At 36.4% G+C, this 18,161-nt stretch overlaps 2 protein-coding genes and 1 long non-coding RNA gene across 3 annotated transcripts; 1 reads left to right on the forward strand and 2 right to left on the reverse strand.

The window, feature by feature from the left end:
- Nucleotides 1–10,878: 10,878 nt before the first annotated feature.
- On the reverse strand, nt 10,879–12,622 carry LOC124454676. Its single transcript, XR_006951567.1, has 3 exons — nt 12,431–12,622; nt 12,045–12,350; nt 10,879–10,903 (listed from the first exon to the last, which is right to left on the reverse strand). It is a non-coding gene; the product is annotated as an uncharacterized LOC124454676 (long non-coding RNA).
- A 290-nt stretch (nt 12,623–12,912) lies between these two features.
- LOC124454164 lies at nt 12,913–13,692 on the forward strand. Its single transcript, XM_047004972.1, has 4 exons — nt 12,913–12,936; nt 13,008–13,179; nt 13,280–13,440; nt 13,517–13,692. The coding sequence occupies exons 1-4, from the start codon at nt 12,921–12,923 to the stop codon at nt 13,690–13,692; spliced, it is 525 nt and encodes a 174-aa protein (XP_046860928.1). The 5' UTR covers nt 12,913–12,920.
- A 237-nt stretch (nt 13,693–13,929) lies between these two features.
- LOC124454675 lies at nt 13,930–14,593 on the reverse strand. The gene is made up of 2 exons (XM_047005448.1): nt 14,293–14,593; nt 13,930–14,228 (listed from the first exon to the last, which is right to left on the reverse strand). The coding sequence occupies exons 1-2, from the start codon at nt 14,460–14,462 to the stop codon at nt 14,009–14,011; spliced, it is 390 nt and encodes a 129-aa protein (XP_046861404.1). The 5' UTR covers nt 14,463–14,593; the 3' UTR covers nt 13,930–14,008.
- Between the last annotated feature and the right edge of the window lie 3,568 nt (nt 14,594–18,161).

Raw genomic sequence — 18,161 nt, forward strand, 5'->3', positions numbered from 1 at the left:
TCCAGTTAATAGAGAATAACCGCTGCCAAAGAAAAGCAGAAAAATATTATGAACTCAAAAGGCAAAGGATTATAAAGCATACCATTTTCATGTTGGCCAAGCTGTTGTGAAAGCCAATCGAAAAAAGCTTGGCAGAGAAAGGGTGATAAAATGGCAGCTGATTTGCTAGAGAGATGCATTGTGTTCGTCTGACCAACCATCAAGCTGTTTTGCATAATGCAAAGACAAAAACTGCTGAAAAGTATGAGCGTGATGGATATAAAGCCTTTTCGTGAAAGGAATCCATCTTTAATTTGTAGCACATCCGAAGATGCTGACAGTGACATCCATGTAGACAATGAAATTTTCAAATTGATGTTAAAAATAAGATGAATGGTTCTACCTTGTTAATAGTTTGTATTGTTGATTTGTAGAGTGTAAATTTACTGGAAGTTTTGATTTTTTCACTGTACAACCTTTTGCCATTTTCATCACATAGCGATTAATCACATATACAGTATTGTATGTACTAACTGTGTGTTGGTGTTACTAAACATGAAAAATGAACAATAAATATAGCTCATTGTTTAGCCTCAATAAAATATATATAATGACTTGTTATTTGCCATTTTCGATGAATTTAAGAGCTCGTTTTGGACTCCAAGTTCCTTTCATTGAATCGCATTGTCATAAAGAAATTTATCTTTGTTGAATATGTATTTGTAAATATAATTATAGCCATGCTTGAAAATTCACTCTAAGCTTCCACTTGAAAATGAAGATCATGAAGAAAACAAGCATTAAAGTAAGGAAGAATTTATAGCTACTGTCTTTAATGTCATATACTTTGTATAGATGTCATATATCCGGAAAACGGTAACCAATACTTAGCACAGTAGCTTCTGACATTTTTTATCTCTCCAAATCGTTTCAGATAAGCTTGATGCTGAAAATATCAAGGGATAACTTAAAATGGCTGTGATGATGGACATGAGTATTGTACGCGAAATTTTGTACGCGAGGTTTAATTTAGACGATACAAATTGCTTGGCTTACTAAATGATAATCTTTGAAACTATCATGAAAAAATAAATAATCCCCATTTCCCATGAAGCCCATGGATGCCTCACTCATAATAGAGAGAGCAGTACTGCTCAGAAGTAAATTTACCGAAAACGCGTCCGGAACGCGTTCCGAACTCGTTCCAAAATGCGTTCCAGTTGCGTTCTAATTGCATTCGGCTTAAGATGGAACGCATATCAAAACGCGTTGTTGGCCGCATCTGATCATTGATCGGTAATCATCATTTATACTCGTTACGCAAGTGTTCAATTTCGAAAATTTCCATGTTACACCGAGTTTTTGAATAATCGAGAGCGCGTTTTAAAATTTTCTCGAACGCGTTCGGGACGCGTTCCCGCCTCGTTCAAAACGCAAATTGAACGCAAATAGAACGCGAACGCAGTGTTAAGTTACTCCTGAGCAGTATAATGTATAAGGAGGCTCTCGTTCATCGCGAAAGAGTTATGAGAAAGTTACATTTTAAAAGGTAACAAGTAATGCAGGTTGTTTGAACCTATGCAGTATCCTTGATGTTCTAGTTCCTTTTGAGAAGGATTCTTGTAAAGAAAAAAGACAAATTTTGAAAACATCAAAATGTCATTTTTGGTCCATGCCACCCGATACCCCGAGATAGTTGAGCACTAGAGCATCTCATATTAATTAAGGGAACCAGATAATCCTGTCTGTCATGAAGCCTATGGATGGTTTTTCGTGATACACGAGAAACAGCAAATTAGAGAGTTAAAAAGAAAGATATAAACCAATAAAATTGTATAAAACATGTTTAAGGTTGTCTTAAATTATAAGTGTGAGAAAAGATGGACAGTGTCAGAAGAAGTTAAATGAAACATTACTTGGTTTATTTTATGAGAAATAATAAACAAAAAGATAAAATTCGAAAGCAAAACCCCGTTTCGGTCCATGTTTCCCGATACCTTCTTAAGCGCAAGGCACTAGACGCCGCATGTTAACGTTTCGGTAGGAGATTTCGGCCCCTCCACGCTATCTTACTTGAGATGCAATAGCAAGCTTCCGCCCATCAGACCCCGAGATCACCTGATAGGCTTTGCTCGGGGTACGCAGGAGAGTGCGGTCGCCACCGAAGTGTGGACCCCTAAGCCACTGCATACTATCTCGCACCCAGCTTCCACTGCTAGTTGACATCTACTATACCTAGTATTGGCTTTATATTATATACACATTCAAAGGCTTACAAAAGTTGTGGTATAATTGACATCGTTACTGCGCATGCTCAGTTGATTTCTTTGATAATTTGCGACTAAGTAAGTTAATTGCTACAAATGTAGTGCAAGTACATATAGTTAGTCGTTGTCATGACTATGAACAATTAGTCCAGTGGACTGCCCATGCTCGAGCGCATGCGCAGATGTTTTCTATTACATTGTTAATGAGCATGCTATTTTCCAAAATCGGTGCTAGTAGATGCAGTTGGTCGTTGGCATGATCATGAACTTGGGCAGCTGGTCGAGTCGACTGCGCATGCTCAAGCAGACTACGTGCGCACACGATTCATCTTAAAATTTGTGACACAGCAAGCTAATTACTTTACAATTGGTAATAGTACATATAGTTGGTCGTTGCCATGACCATGAACATGGAGAGTTGGTGCAGTTGACTACGCATGCCTACATTAATTCTCAATTAATTTGTGACGGAGCTTTATATGCGCTTAGCAAATTTTCGATCATATATTTTGACAAGCTCTTCTTAAGCTTGTTTTGACAAATGCATATCAACTCATCAACACTTTGTTACGCCACACGTAATATCCGTGACAATGTTAGAGATGTTTTTCTTTCCATATCTTTGTATCTGAATATTTTGTGCAGAAACAATCCTCTAATATTTATGACACATATTGTAATTCGTGGATTTAGGTAAAAGAAATACTTGAAAATGAAACTTCCACGAAGTAAACAAACTCAAGAGTGACAGAGAAGGAACGACGACGCCAGGTTGAAGTTGGTTAGATAAAATTGAACGCAGTTCAAGCACCTAACGTACGATCGAGAGTTTTGAAACTGGACTCGTTGAGCAATGAAAACACGAATGATTCCAAGCATGTTGACGACGATAAAAGCTCTAGCGAGGACGAGGCTCTAACACAAAACAATCCTTTCATAACACAAAGTCTACTGAGGATATGTTCAAATGAAATATCGATGAATCGCATATACAGTTTGGAATCTCGTTGGCTCACGTGGTATATAGTAGCTACTGTTCGTGATGTTCCTGAAGAAATTTAAAATAGCTACCTACATCTTTCCTTTAGGAGGAGGAATCTGGTTTCGAAAGTGAAGAGGAAGCAATCACCACAAGAGATTTGCAAGAGGATCTCGAAGGGTATACTGCAAACTTTGTATATACAGATGGAGTATTGTGAAAGGAGTATTCTAAGGAATGCCATTGACAAGGGATAGTAAAAGGACCAACAGAGAATGTGGCAGATTCTCCGTGAGATTGTAGAACAATAAGTCCACGTTCATTCATAGGTAGAAAAAGAATTATGAACAATTTTCGTTTAGCTCAATAAATATATATAAAGACTTATTACTTGCTATTTTTCAATAATTTTTTCCAGTAAGGTATTATTCAAGTAAAACCGTTTCGACATTCTTGGTTTTCTATTGTTACATTTTTAGGTGTTTTCTTTAAAAGTCAACTATTTTAAGGAAAAGAGTTTCGTTTTGGATCCATTGAAAAGATGGTTTTGGACTTGTAACTTCAAAGGTAAGTTCATGAGTAAACTATTGCCTAATATCTTGCAAGAGTTTGCATGAGTAAAATTTTGCCTCATATCTTGCAACAACTTGCATGTGTAAAATCTTACCTAACAGCTATCTTTCAAGATCTTCCATGTGTAAAATCTTGCCTAGTATCATGAAGGTCTTGCATGAGTAAAATCTTGCTTAATGATTAGCAAGATCTTGCATGAACAAATCCTGCCTATTATATTGCAAGATCATGCATGAGTAAAATTGCCTTATATCTTGCAAGATCTTGCGTGAGTAAAATCTCCCTATTATCTGCAAGATCTTGCATCTTGATTTTGAAATGCTTTGTTTACGCTTAGGTACGTAATAATAAGACGGCTGTCACTATACCATTAAAAGAAATTTCTTTAGATCCGAAAAGTGTGCTGTTCAATCGTAAAGTTACTCGAGAAGAAAAGTTACTTTCTAGATTGAATCATGACATTATTTTAAGGTAAAAAGAAATTTATTATCCAAAATGAATCAAAATTTTAAAACATAATGGTTCTAAGCGAGGCTCAATTTAGACGATACAAATTGCTTGACTCATTAAATGTTATCTTTGTAGAAACTATTATAACAAAGTAGGTAATCCTTTTTTTCCATGAAGCCCATAGATTCTTTCGTTCATAATGAGAGAGTCATATTGTATCAGGAGGCTCTCGTTGATCACGACAGAAGTATGAGAAAGTTACATTGTAAAAGGTAACAAGTAAAAAAACCGTATAGACATGCTTAAAGTTGGTTTAAATTATAAGTCAAAAAGCCAGAAATTGTTTGAAACTTTGCAATATCCTCGGATGTTCTAGTTTTTGAGAAGAATTCTTGTAAAGAAAAATGACAAATTTTCAAAACATCAAAATCCCATTTTCGGTCTATGCCTCCCGATACCCCGAGATAGTTGAGCACTAGAGCATCTCATATTAATTAACGGAACCAGATAATCCTGTCTGTCATGTCGCCTATGGATAAGTTGCTCGTGATACACGAGAAAACAGCAAATGAGAGTTAAATCAGAAAGATATAAACCAATAAAATTGTATAAAACAATTATAGGTGTTAGAAAAGGGCACAGTGTCAGAAGAAGTTAATTAAAACATTGCTTGGTTTATTTTATGAGAAAAATAAACAAAAAGATAAAATTCGAAAGCAAAAAACCCCGTTTTCGGTCCATGCTTCCCGATACCTTCTTAAGCGCAAGGCACTAGAACGCTGCATGTTAACGTTTCGGTAGGAGATTTCGGCCCTCCACGCTATCTTACTTGGGAGATGCAATAGCAAGCTTCCGCCCATCAGACCCCGAGATCACCTGCGATAGGCTTTGCTCGGGGTACGCAGGGAGAGTGCGGTCGCCACCGAAGTGTGGGCCCTAGCCACTGCATACTATATCGCACCCAGCTTCCACTGCTAGTTGACATCTACTATATCTAGTATTGCTTTATATTTATATACCAAAATTTAAAGGCTTACAAAAATTGTGGTATAATAAATGTCACTATGCGCATGCCCAGTTGATTTCTTTGAAAATTTGCGACTAAGTGAGTTAATTGGCACAAATGTAATGCAAGTACATATAGTCAGTCGTTGTCATGATTATGAACTATTGGTCGAGTGGACTGCGCATGCTCAAGCGCATGCGTAGATGATTTTTCTATTAAATTGTTATTAAGCATGCTATTTACTTCAAAATCGGTGCTCAATAGATTCAGTTGGTCGTTGCCATGATCATGAACTAAGGCAGCTGGTCAAGTCGACTGCGTATGTTGAAACAGACTGCGCACGCGCAGATGATTTATCTGAAAATTTGTGACTGAGCGAGCTAAGTACTCTATATAATCGATAATCGGTATGTTTTAGCATGCTGCTTGTCTTCTTAAGCTTGTTTTGACGAATGTATTTCAAACTCATCAACACTTTGTTACCCCACTTGTAGTATCCGTGACAATGTTAGAGATTTTCTCCATATCTTTGTATCTTTGCGTAAACAATGCTCTAATATTGATGACACGTGTTATAAAAACACTTGAAAATGAACCTAACAGAATGTAACGAAATCAAGAGTGACAGAAAAGAAACGACGACGCCAGCTTGAAGATAGCTAGATGAAATGGAACACAGTTCAAGCACCTAACGTGTAATCGAGAGTTTTGGATGAGGACATATAATAGATACAATTGTATTCTTTGCTCTATGGGGATTGCTCTCTAGGATAGATACCTAGTACAATTGTGTCTATATATACCATGTATTTATCACACACTGTTTACTTTTCTATTAAGTGCAGATATTAGGCAAAATTTTCCCATGAAAGATCTGCAAAAAATATGAGGCAAATTTTACTCTCTAGCAAGATCTTGCAAATATGATATAAAAATTTTACTCATGCAAGATCTTGCAAGATATTAGGCAAGATTTTACCCATGCAAGATCTTGCAAGTTATTAGGCAAGATTTTACTGCAAGATCTTGCAATATATTAAGCGAAATTTTTCTTATGCTAGATCTTGCAAGATGTTAGGCAAAATTTTACTCATTCAACATCTTGCAATGTGTTCGGCAAGATTTACTCATGCAAGATCTTGACAAGATCTAGCGTAATATTTTCAAAGATCTTGCATGGTGCACAATCTAGCAAGATGTTGACATAATCTTCCATAATATATTGCAAGTACTTGCATGGAAAAATCTCTGCAAGATGTTGACAAGATCTTGCCTGATATATTGCAAGATTGCATGGGTAAAACAATTGTAAGATTTTCACAATATTTTGATTAATTTAGAATGATTTTGTGGTGTTGCATGCTTGGGACTTAGGGAAAAAGAGTTCACTTTAGTTCTCAAATTAACCCTTTTATTACATACATTGTTTAAATAGACGGTCAAAAATTGCTTGCCGGCATTCCTTTACCGTTGAAGACCTTCGTATAATTTCACTGCCTGTTACTATCCTAAGCCCACAGATGCATAAAATGTTGTTAACTACGTAGATGCAAGCACAAAAGCTCTTCCCGCATTGGAAATATTATGCACCAATGAGGTTAGCGTAGTGGATGCGCTTTAAAATTTTACGATAGTGTAATTGCCAAAAGTCATTTTTTATATACACCCTGTCGAAAGCTAATTAAAAGAAATCAAGGCTAGACTGCAGTTTAGCAAACACGAGAAGCGCTTGTATGCGGAGAGCTGGCTCGTTTTTAGTTTGGATTATAGCGTTTGGATTTAGGATTATATATTAATACTTTAGGATTTAAAATTTTATATTGGATCAGCATCCAATGTGTCCGCTAAACTGAAAATCAAAGTGTTAACGTTGGTTAATAAATACAGTAAGAAAATGATGTGTAATGGACAACCTAGAGGGTTTATCAAATCATTTTTGATCTGGGTCAACATTTAGAATTTGCATGGTTCAGCTGTGGTTGTTCCCCAAGGAAACGTAAATGTTTTGGATTTGCTGTTTGCTGTGCTGAAATATACGTATTTATTTAAATTGTATACAATTGTATCTACCGCTCTATGGGGATTAATTACTTCTAAGTGATGAATCATGCAAATGCTAAATTCAGCTGATTTCAAAGATGAGCAGTTTTTTGAGGCACACGTAGTAACTGACCAATCAAAACGCAAAACGTTTACGACACACCTAACTGACCAATCAGGACACAACACGTTTGTGTAACTTGAGCCATATTCTAAGACAACGTAAGAACATGACATTGGAACGTGAACGTGAAAGTCGGTAGACGTACGAAGAATAGTTGGCTGAAGTCGAAATTAGTCGTCGCTGAAATATCTCTTGGAGTGCCTTGAAACCATGTTAAGGTAAATGTGTTGTTTCTTGTTCTGAGTACAAGTGTACCACAAGAGTACGAATTGAATTGAGACGCGCATGTGATGTTTGTTTAGGCAAAAGTTTTCGTCTTTGTAACTTTTGTTTCTTCTTACTTAGTTTTAGACATGAACATTCTTCTGTTTAACGACAAATGATCATGAATAGAGATTAAGAAACAACAAGCAAATGTTGGTGTATTCACTCCGCAATTAAAGAAAATGACTATTGTTCACAGCGGTTGAAGAGAATTGTGGCTGTTGTTGACCATTTTCTCGAGAATGTACAATATACTTTGATGAAGTCCTCTGAACAATGATCAAGAATGTACGATATACTTCAGCGAAGTCCTCTGAACAATGATCAAGAATGAACGATATATTTCAGTGACGTCCTCTGAACAATGATCAAGAATGAACGATATACTTCAGCGAAGTCGTCTGAACAATGATCAAGAATGAACGATATACTTAAATGAAGTCCTGAACAATGATCAAGAATGAATGATATACTTCAATGAAGTTCTCTGAACAATGATCAAGTATGAACGATATACTTCAGCGAAGTCGTCTGAACAATGATCAAGAATGAACGATATACTTAAATGAAGTCCTGAACAATGATCAAGAATGAACGATATACTTCAATGAAGTTCTCTGAACAATGATCAAGAATGAACGATATACTTCAGGAAGTCGTCTGAACAATGATCAAGAATGAACGATATACTTAAATGAAGTCCTGAACAATGATCAAGAATGAATGATATACTTCAATGAAGTTCTCTGAACAATGATCAAGAATGAACGATATACTTCAGCGAAGTCGTCTGAACAATGATCAAGAATGAACGATATGAAGAAGTCCTGAACAATGATCAAGAATGAACGATATACTTAAATGAAGTCCTGAACAATGATCAAGAATGAACGATATCCTTCAGCGAAGTCGTCTGAGCAATGATCAAGAATGAATGATATACTAACTTAAATGAAGTCCTGAACAATGATCAAGAATGAATGATATCCTTCAGCGAAGTCGTCTGAACAATGATCCAGAATGAATGATATACTTCAATGAAGTCCTTAACAATGATCAAGAATGAATGATATACTTCAATGAAGTCCTGAACAATGATCAAGAATGAGCGATATACTTCAGCGAAGTCGTCTGAGCAATGATCAAGAATGAATGAAATACTTACTTAAATGAAGTCCTGAACAATGATCAAAAATGAACAATATACTTCAGCGAAGTCCCTCTGAACAATGATCAAGAATGAACGATATCCTTCAGCGAAGTCCTCTGAACAATGATCAAGAATGAACAACATACTTTAATGAGATTGAAAAACATGTGACTTCTATTGTCCTAAAGGTCATCTCTATAAAGAATGAAAACTCTAAACACTGTTCTTGAGCAATGCATCCATCGACCTAAAGCCTATTTCCATGGACAAGTCAATATTATGACCTTTTCAAAAACATTTTTCGTGGGCATTATCCTGCTAAGATCACGACTGGTCAATCAATCGCAATGATGAATAAAGCCACGCCACTATCGAACGCCCAAATTTCAACATTATTTAATTGAAAATTTTTCTAATAAAACATGGAATTTCTTTGACATGAAAATACAAAATCTAAAAATCCTATTTTCCGACTGACTGTCGATATTTCCGATTTACTGCCGTAGACGACATGCACAGTTGCAAGAAATGGCCAATCTTGCTTCTGTGCTTGCCGTCGTCGACATAAAAGCGGGGGTGTTTGTCAGATAGCCTGAGAATTGGATACGATGGCTTACCATCAATGTTCTGAATTTTTTTAAAAATTTATTTTGGGCTTTTTATGTGGCTGTCCGTGCTCAGCATCCGATCATTTCATCTTCTTCATACTTGGCAAGGGATTCGTCGTTAGTCGTAGTCTGTCGTCAAACTGCCGAGGATTCGTCGAAAACCGTGAGTGTAATAATAATAAACCTTTTACTTAGTTAGGCCTGTTAACAGGTCAAATCTCTGATATAATTCGGGCAGTAGCCACAACAAATCCTGGTGTTCAGTATATTCCACATAAGGCTATTTTTTAATGCAGGTAGGCAAATAAACATATTTAAAGAAATTCACATCTGCATTTTCAAAAATAGTCTTGATTAAGAGGTGATAAAAGTGTTCTTTCGGTTGAAATAATACAATTGTGTTTTTCGGTTATGCTTTAATTACATTCAAAATTTGTATATCAGTAAGCGTGAAGTTGTATTTTAAGTCTGTAGCATGCAATTGCGTTTGTTCTTTATAATTTACCTTCGAAAAACCTCTGTGTGAATATACTGATTTAAGGAGCTACGCATGATCGCAGCGGCTGTTTCCTCGCAGAAGGATAGACAGGACCATAGCTTAGAATCGGAAATGCAAGGGAAGTTTGGCCAAAGGAAGGCAACTTCAACTTGGGGTTAGTGGGTACAAATGGTACCTTAGCGTAGAGGATGCAAATTGCATCTGTAAGAAGACCTTGAAGACTGGATCAAGCGAGCAAGGCGTATTGAAGACCGATGGAAGATGATGGTTTTGGTGGAAAGAAAATGTCTCTCCCTAGTACGGTAAAGCATGCAGTCGTTGTAGATGGCCGATTTCATGAACGGCTTTCTACAGTGACTATTAAAGGACACATGCAACATAAAATTCGGATTGTTATTTTGTACTTTACATGAAGGTATAGCTCCAACTAATAGTTCACCAAAGTTTGAGACTCAAAGGATAAATATTTTGAAGATATGGAGGTTTAAAGTTGATGCTTTATTGATAACGTATTGAAAATGCCCGACGAGCTAGCGACAGCTACCGATGTCGTTGTGACGTAATAGTTGACATTCGCTAAACGCGGTCAATTGCGCGCTTCGTTCAAAATATATTGGTAACTTCTTAACAACACAACAATTTAGCATTGAAAATATGGTTTATTGTGCCGCATTTAATTGTAAAAACGAAACCTCTTCTAAGAACCACGAAACTCAGCAAAAGGTTTCATTTTTTTCGTTTCCCGAAAACAAGCGTATGCGAGATATTTGGATTGAAAAATCCGACGCAAAATTTGAAGCCACAAAGAGCTCAAAATTGTGCTCGCAACATTTCGAGAGTTCGTGCTTCGTGCAAAATTTTGAAGCGATGCAATCAGTAGGATGGACAGCAGGACGGCTTCGCCTTAAGAAGGATGCTGTACCCACGATTTTTGAATACTCTGTGGAACCCACAAGTGTAGCATCTAAAAGGAAGCAGCCAACAAATGTTAGAACTGCATTTGAGAAGAGATAAATGTAAACAAATGTTGCTAACTATATTATAGTTATAGTTAGCAATATTTGTTTACATTTATCAAAAACTAAGCTATATAGCATTACCAAATTGAAGACAATTTTATAATTTTAGATTATAGACGTTCTTGAGACGACGACCACGATGTGTCGACATCGGCTCGAAATGTTAGTGCGTTTTACCTCAAAGGAAGTTTGTCTAAGATGAAAGATGTCAAAATATATGTAGACAGCGAAACACAAACATATACAGTGGTAACTAATTCAGACTAATGTCGTTTGATCTTTTCTTTGTTATTTTAACTCATAAAAAATTCCTTAACGTACCTTAGAAGCCAGAAATCTTTGCCTGTGCTCGTAACCGTCAACGTTGGAGAGACATGGTAGCCCAAGCATGCATCATGCATGGCACCTGAACAAACAAACAAACCTTAGAAGCGCAATGTGAAATGCCAAGCAGCCATAACAATCCGTCCGCAAAAACACGTAAGGTCAAGAACCACTCAAACAAAAGTGCCAAATATGATAAGTAGAGGTATAGACTTTCCATTTCGGCTGTTTTGATTTTTGTGAAAAATCCAGCAATACGATAATTTTATGCTAAGGTACGGAGGTTGAGTTCATTTCAACAAAAAATCACAGCACACAGACGACGTCATGTGAAATTGAACATTTTGAGGATAGCGCTGTATGGTCTGATACAGAAAGCACGTCGACGATGAGCAATAGCATCAATGGATCAGACTCTCAATGTTCAAATGAGTTAAGCGAAAATGAAGAATCCGACAATGACAATGCGACGTTAGTACCAACTATCCAGTCACCTGACTATTCTTTACATTGCTTTTCTCTGTTATGTTTCTCAGAACGTTACGTTTATCTCTCTCTGATTCTGATGGTAATTTTTATGTTATAGGAAAGATGCTCAAAATGAGAGAAAATACATAGTGCTTGATAGTTGCCTGAGACAGTTAGTGAGTCAATGCCCATGTTGTGGTGAAAGTTGTTCCATTGTGACGAAAACGACTGGTAGTATGGTTAACGTACTAGCAAAATGTCACTGTGGTTATGTTCGAGACTGGAATAGCCAACCTCTGCATGGGCGAATGCCTTTGGGCAACTTGGTCTTTGCTGCCAGCATCTTTTTTAGTGGTAGTAGCCCCAGCAAAGTTCTTCAATTCCTTCGTCACTCAGGCATACAATTTCTGTCAGAGCGCACATATAGCAATATTCAAACAGCGTATTTGATACCCAGTGTTTCAAATGTTTGGCATATGAACCAAAAGCATCTTCTAGAATCAATCAGAGAAAGGAACATTAACCTTGGAGGAGATGGAAGATGTGATTCGCCTGGATATTGTGCCAAGTATGGGTCATATAGCTGCATGGATTTGGAATCTAACAACATTTTAGACACACAACTTGTTCAGGTAACAATTCTTCAACAACTGTACATAAAACATGGTTAGAATACTCACATAATTATGTTACACAGTCCAATGAAGTGACGAACTCTGGAGCAATGGAACTTGAGGGATTAAAAAGATGTCTGGCAAAGTTTGATGAAAGTGGGATGAAGGTGAAGTCAATGACCACAGACAGACATGCTCAAATCAAATCCTACATGTCAAAACAAAGACCAAAAATCGAGCACTACTTTGATGTATGGCATGTAGCAAAGGTATAGATTGTCATAACAAACCAACCTTTACACATTTCATCAATAATCAAATTCCAACAGGAATCAAAAAGAAAATTTTGGCAGCATCAAAAAAAAGTGGTTGCAAATTATTGTCGGATTGGGCCCAATCAATTTCCAACCATGTATACTGGTGTGCTGCTTCCAGCAATGGTGATGAAGAACTTGTCAAGGCAAAGTGGTTGTCAGTTCTCAATCATATATGTGACATCCATGAGGGACATAGTGATGTATTCCCAAAATGTGAACATGACATGTTAGAGCCTAGAATGTGGATAAAAAAAGGTATTGTAAGCAAATAAATTTCAAAGTAACATCAACATTCTTTTTCTTTGTTAACTAACTTCTGATCTTAGGTTCAAAAGCTTATGTTGAGCTGTCTTCGATTGTTGAGTCCAAGTATCTCATGAGAGATATTGGAAAACTCAGTTATCAGAAGCAGACTTCATCCATCGAAGGTTTCCACCGAGTGGTGATTCTTTTTGCACCAAAACATACCCATTTTTTCTACAGATCAATGGAAGCAAGGTAATCTAATTATGACTAGTGTATGATTACTTAAAAAGTCATCATTGCAAAAGCAATAAGTTGCAATAGTTGTAAACATAAACTTAACATTCATTTGTAGATTGTTTATTGCTGCTCTTCATTTCAATGAGAATGGAAATAAACCTCAGAAAACGAAGAATGGTGGGCAAACAGAAGAGGCATTGATTTGGAGAGTGGCTTATTCAAAGTCAAAAGAAGGACAAGGGGTCATCAAACCAGTGAAAGTTGACAGCACTTATGGTTAGCACAGAAAAATAAACTTACCTTTTCTCAAAGTGCAATGCAAAGCCAACATAAATAATGATTTGCTTTTCAGGATATGTTAAGGACTTGATGAAAGAAGTTTTGTACTGCAGACGCATTAATCCAACACTGTCCAAAGCTCTTGATGTCGCTGGAGTGAAAGAGATTCCTGTCCCATTGACTCACCACAAAAAATCAGCAAAGCTGAAGCCATTAAGCAACATGGCTTTAATAAATAAAAAGAAATAACGTCCCACACAAAATAAACATAATTAAAAATGAACAGACTTTGTCATACGCCATAAGCCCTACCATTCAGTAGTGTTGAGCATATTCAAATCCTTTGTATTCTCCAGAAGGCGAAGGAAATGCTTTCTGGATTTTGTCCACAGCACAAGAAGGTATGGGTAGTCGGTACTTTTTTCCAACCTGCCATGCACCCAAGCCGTCCACTGTCGGTACGCCGTGTAGCATAATGCTCTGAACGATACAAAATTTTGTCTAAGATACTTATCGGCATTATACACTTGTCGACATACACGTAATTACACTTCTAAGGTAATATTTACTCGTTTTCTTCACTCTCAGGCATAGGTCCAATGTCATGTGTGTACACGACCATAGCTGTTTTTAAGACAGCTTCGTTTGTACATACTGTGGCAAACTCTTCCTCTTGTGTGATGCAAATATGATCGCCATGTATCAGAGGATCAGTGTTGTTTACCTCTTGGCAACATATACTTTCCCGTCCTGTACTCATGACCACACAAAAGCCACACTCGCACCTAAAAGATAAACATTCTTTCTACTTTGGGAAAAACAATGAAGCATCAATAAAATGCAACTAACCATTCAACATTTCCAATTCTGTGAATGTATTCATCTTCGCTTTCCGATGACAAAGAATTGTCATTACTATGACCACCTTCCGCGTTGGCCAAAGGCTCAAACATGTAAGGTTGTACCTCATTGTTATTGACGACAATATCATAATCGGCTTCTTCTTCAGAAGAATCCATTAATTTTTGTTAAATAAAAAACAGTAATAGCAAACTACCGAAAGCCGTGCAAGAATTGCGTGCAAGTCGTAGAACGATATAAGAACGAAGCTTGTTTATGTCAACTATTACGTCACTCTTTCCCAGTTCCCAGACATAAACAATCTCACGGCGTTTTAGCAATGTTCATCGAATACCGTGTTTTTACCGATTATAACCCTAAATATCTTTTTAAATATTTCGCGGACGACTTTGAAACTTGGTACGTCTTATTTTCACGCTATAGGCATTACAATAAAATAAAGTTGTCTTCTAGCTTGCATGTGTCCTTTAAGGCACTCCTGGATCCCCTATAATGCATGCGTAGTTCAACCCACCCTGTTGGAGGTCACCCGTAGGTGCAACATGCACTAGGTTAGGTTAAGTTAAGGGCATGATGGGTTACCTTCAAGGGCATTCCTTTTCAGGGCGGAATTCCGGTGCCATGCGCAGGTAGGAAGTTTAGATAGCATAGGCATGCGTTGTAGTTGCGGCGAGTAGTTGCTACGCTCAGATAACAGCGTGGGTTTGTACCTTTAAAGGATGAACCCCACTGTCAAGAGAAATGAGTGAATTTTAAATGCTTGAAAGAAATCTTTCAATCTTGTCACTCATTCCTAAATCGACAAATAGATACTCAAAAAAGTATTTATTTTGTTAAGACATTTACAGTTTAAAGTGGCGTGGCGATGACTGTAAATGTGTTAAGGGACATGTTGTTTTCTGTCAAGGAAAACTTCATTCCTGGGAATTTCAATGCTACAAGCCACAGCGAAAGTGAGCGTAAAAATAAATTAGTACACCAGGTCTAAGTATGCGGAATGCCTTCATAATAACGTAAAAGAAAACACGGTTTTAATTAAAGTACATTGTTTTGCTTTTTTTATAATGGTTACTATGAAGACAAACCGCAGACGTTGTCACATATTTAACTAAAAAGTTACACGAAGGTTTCCATGTTCACCAGTCGCGTTTCTATGAAAGTCATGTATGTGATAATTGTCAAAGTAAAACATAATTTAAATAAAGCACTGCCGGTTGTTTGGTTAAACTATCACCACTTCATTGGTAACCAAACTTAACGTGTGCTTCTTCAAGAGGTTTAAAAAAAACATTGAATTTCGTCTAACCGTACAAACTATCTTGAAGTACAGTAATCTAATCCATGTCATACAGCCATCGCTTGCTCCAATTTTAGGCGTTAGTGGCACCGGGCGCGCAAAGCACTGAATTAAACGGTGCAAAATAGGCGCTTTATGCTTAGGTGCGACTGATTTGGTCATGGATTAGATAAGAAAACACACGTTTTAAGAAATTTATCCAATACACAATTTTCTCGTGCAAAGAAGAAAATTGTCCACTTCGGTGATCGGTTTAATTTCGCTTTGTATACGTATATGTCGGTTAAAATGGCGACTTTCTTCCGAAACTATAGTGCACGTTAAAAAATACTATAAAATTTGGGACTTGAAGTTGCGCTTTGAAAAATGGACGGTCTCTTCTATTTTTTTGGCTTTTTGCTTCGTTTCAAAGGTATGTAAACATTATTAATTATATACATGGGTCCCCAGGGCGCGGAACTTCGGCTAAAATCCCTAGTGGTTTTTTCCTGTTCAGTATTCTCCAAGTTCTTGTGCCTTTGTGGTTCGGTCTTGGTTTATACCGTTCAGGTTTTTCCATTAGGGATTTTTTATTTCGGTTAAGTCTTCAAAAAAACAGTGAGCTTGGTGTCGGACTAAACTTGTACTACTTCATGTCATATACAATAATGGCACCTTAAGAAATACAATTTGAACGTTATGAAGTTATGAACGCTTAGCTAAGCGAAACAAAGATCTACCAGCTAAAATTTACGGCCATCCTCATGTTTAAGCTAATTCGCTTTTCGAACAGTTTTTGTGATTTTAGTTGAACTATTTTCATATTTATTTACATATCACATGATGTAAATGTGAACGTTTATTACCGTTTAATTGGGGAGCTCGAAGTTGCACATTTTAGCATTTCGACATTGAAACGGCAGTATAAAAAGGCTGGTAATTGTTGTTTGTGACGTTAAATAATAAAGTGTAATGCAAGGAAAGGAAAGCATTAGAACGACATCATGAAGCTATTGACCTTTTTACTATTTCGCTCAAGCAATAACTTACCAGCTTTGAGCTTCAAAATTCTACAAAGATCAAATTTTGGAACTATAAAATATCCATAATCTGTTCATTGACAAAATTTTCTGCACTATCGAAAAGAAACGGACAAATTGAGTATTTTCAAAAAGCGGTACAATTTAGTCTTTGGGTTTGATTCCCAATGCACTGTTATTATACAAGAACAAGTATAAATAACAATTAGCTCTTTCCCATCATAAATGAGGTTGAAAAGTTTTTGGAAATAATTACATCTGTATTCTTTTCTATGTTAAAGAGTTGAACGCTCAATATGTACACCAGTGTAATATAGGAAAGCGTATTTAGGGCAATATATATAAAATAATTTCATTTTTAAGATGTAATATTCTTGACAAATGCACGTGGTCTGATTGGAACGCTAATATCTTTGACATTCGTTTACTCAGAAATCTTTACAAAAGAATATTTGTATTCTTGGCAAATGTCTCATGAATTCTTTACAAATACGATGAAAGTGGCTTTAGTGTACGAAAAGAATTATAACCTATATATTTTTTGTAAATAGGACACTGAAATATCCACAAATGCTTCGTTAAACATTTTGCTTTTAAAAGAATCTATAGATATGACTTTGATGCTTGCCTTTAATTTTTGATTATGTTCAAGATACCTATTTGCAGTCCTTTTTGGATATATACAATCGAGGTTTAGAGCTTCATCTAACTAAGTTGTAAGTATTGACGTCACGTGACGTGAGTATTGCCTTTGAAAACTTACGTATATTAATGTATACTTTAATGTAATTGCCTCCATAAGAAATATATATCCTGAAAATGCCCGTCCTTAACCTTTTTCAATTTCTTTTTTTCGTCGAGTTTTGACGCGTTTCTTTGGTTTGGAGTAAGCGTTAGTGTTCGTACTAATTATTCCAATGTGAACTGCAAATTTTCTTGTTTCAACATGACCATGTGAAAATATATTAAATATCATCAGACAATATAAATCACATAATTTTTTGTAGTATGAATGTCATTCTTTATTGATTTCAGCAAATCTGTACGTATACAGCTGATAGCGTCTCATAAGGTCTTTCCTATTCATATTGTCCTGGTTGTGAATAAAATTGACCGGTTTGCTTTGGGGCGTCGCAACTGATGTAGAAAATTTTAAACTCTTTGCTGATTTGAGAATGTTTAAAAACACTACTTAATTGAATAGCAAAATACCGAATTTTGATTACAAATTGTGATTGATTACCTTTTAAGCGTTACCTTTAGCAACGGTATGCTTTCTTTGAACAGTTTGAATAGGGTGTACTTCACATTGGAATAGGGTTTGGGGTAAGCAATAAGATTATCAAACTAAAGAGTTGAGTTATTAAATAGTTAGAATAGTGGTTGTGCTCGTGTTAGTGTTAGCATAAGTAATGTGCCAAGTAATGTGCGTCTTTGTCTCAGTGTTCGAGCTAGTTTTAGTCTTATGATAATGTCTTCATAGTGAAAATGTCTTAATGCTGGTGTTGGTCAAGTGATAGGAGCAGTTTTAATGCTCATTA

This window comes from Xenia sp. Carnegie-2017, unplaced genomic scaffold (assembly GCF_021976095.1).
Source record: "Xenia sp. Carnegie-2017 unplaced genomic scaffold, XeniaSp_v1 HiC_scaffold_3, whole genome shotgun sequence".
NCBI classification, from domain to species: Eukaryota; Metazoa; Cnidaria; class Anthozoa; order Malacalcyonacea; family Xeniidae; genus Xenia; species Xenia sp. Carnegie-2017.

Excerpts from the sequence above, each read along its gene's own strand:
- LOC124454164 (XM_047004972.1), top strand. Across the intron at positions 13,180-13,279 it reads TACAGATCAATGGAAGCAAG|ATTGTTTATTGCTGCTCTTC; the intron begins GTAATCTAATTA and ends ATTCATTTGTAG. Across the intron at positions 13,441-13,516 it reads GAAAGTTGACAGCACTTATG|GATATGTTAAGGACTTGATG; the intron begins GTTAGCACAGAA and ends TTTGCTTTTCAG.
- LOC124454675 (XM_047005448.1), bottom strand. The coding sequence starts at position 14,462 with ATGGATTCTTCTGAAGAAGAAGCCGATTATGATATTGTCGTCAATAAC. Across the intron at positions 14,229-14,292 it reads AGAATTGGAAATGTTGAATG|GTGCGAGTGTGGCTTTTGTG; the intron begins GTTAGTTGCATT and ends TTTATCTTTTAG.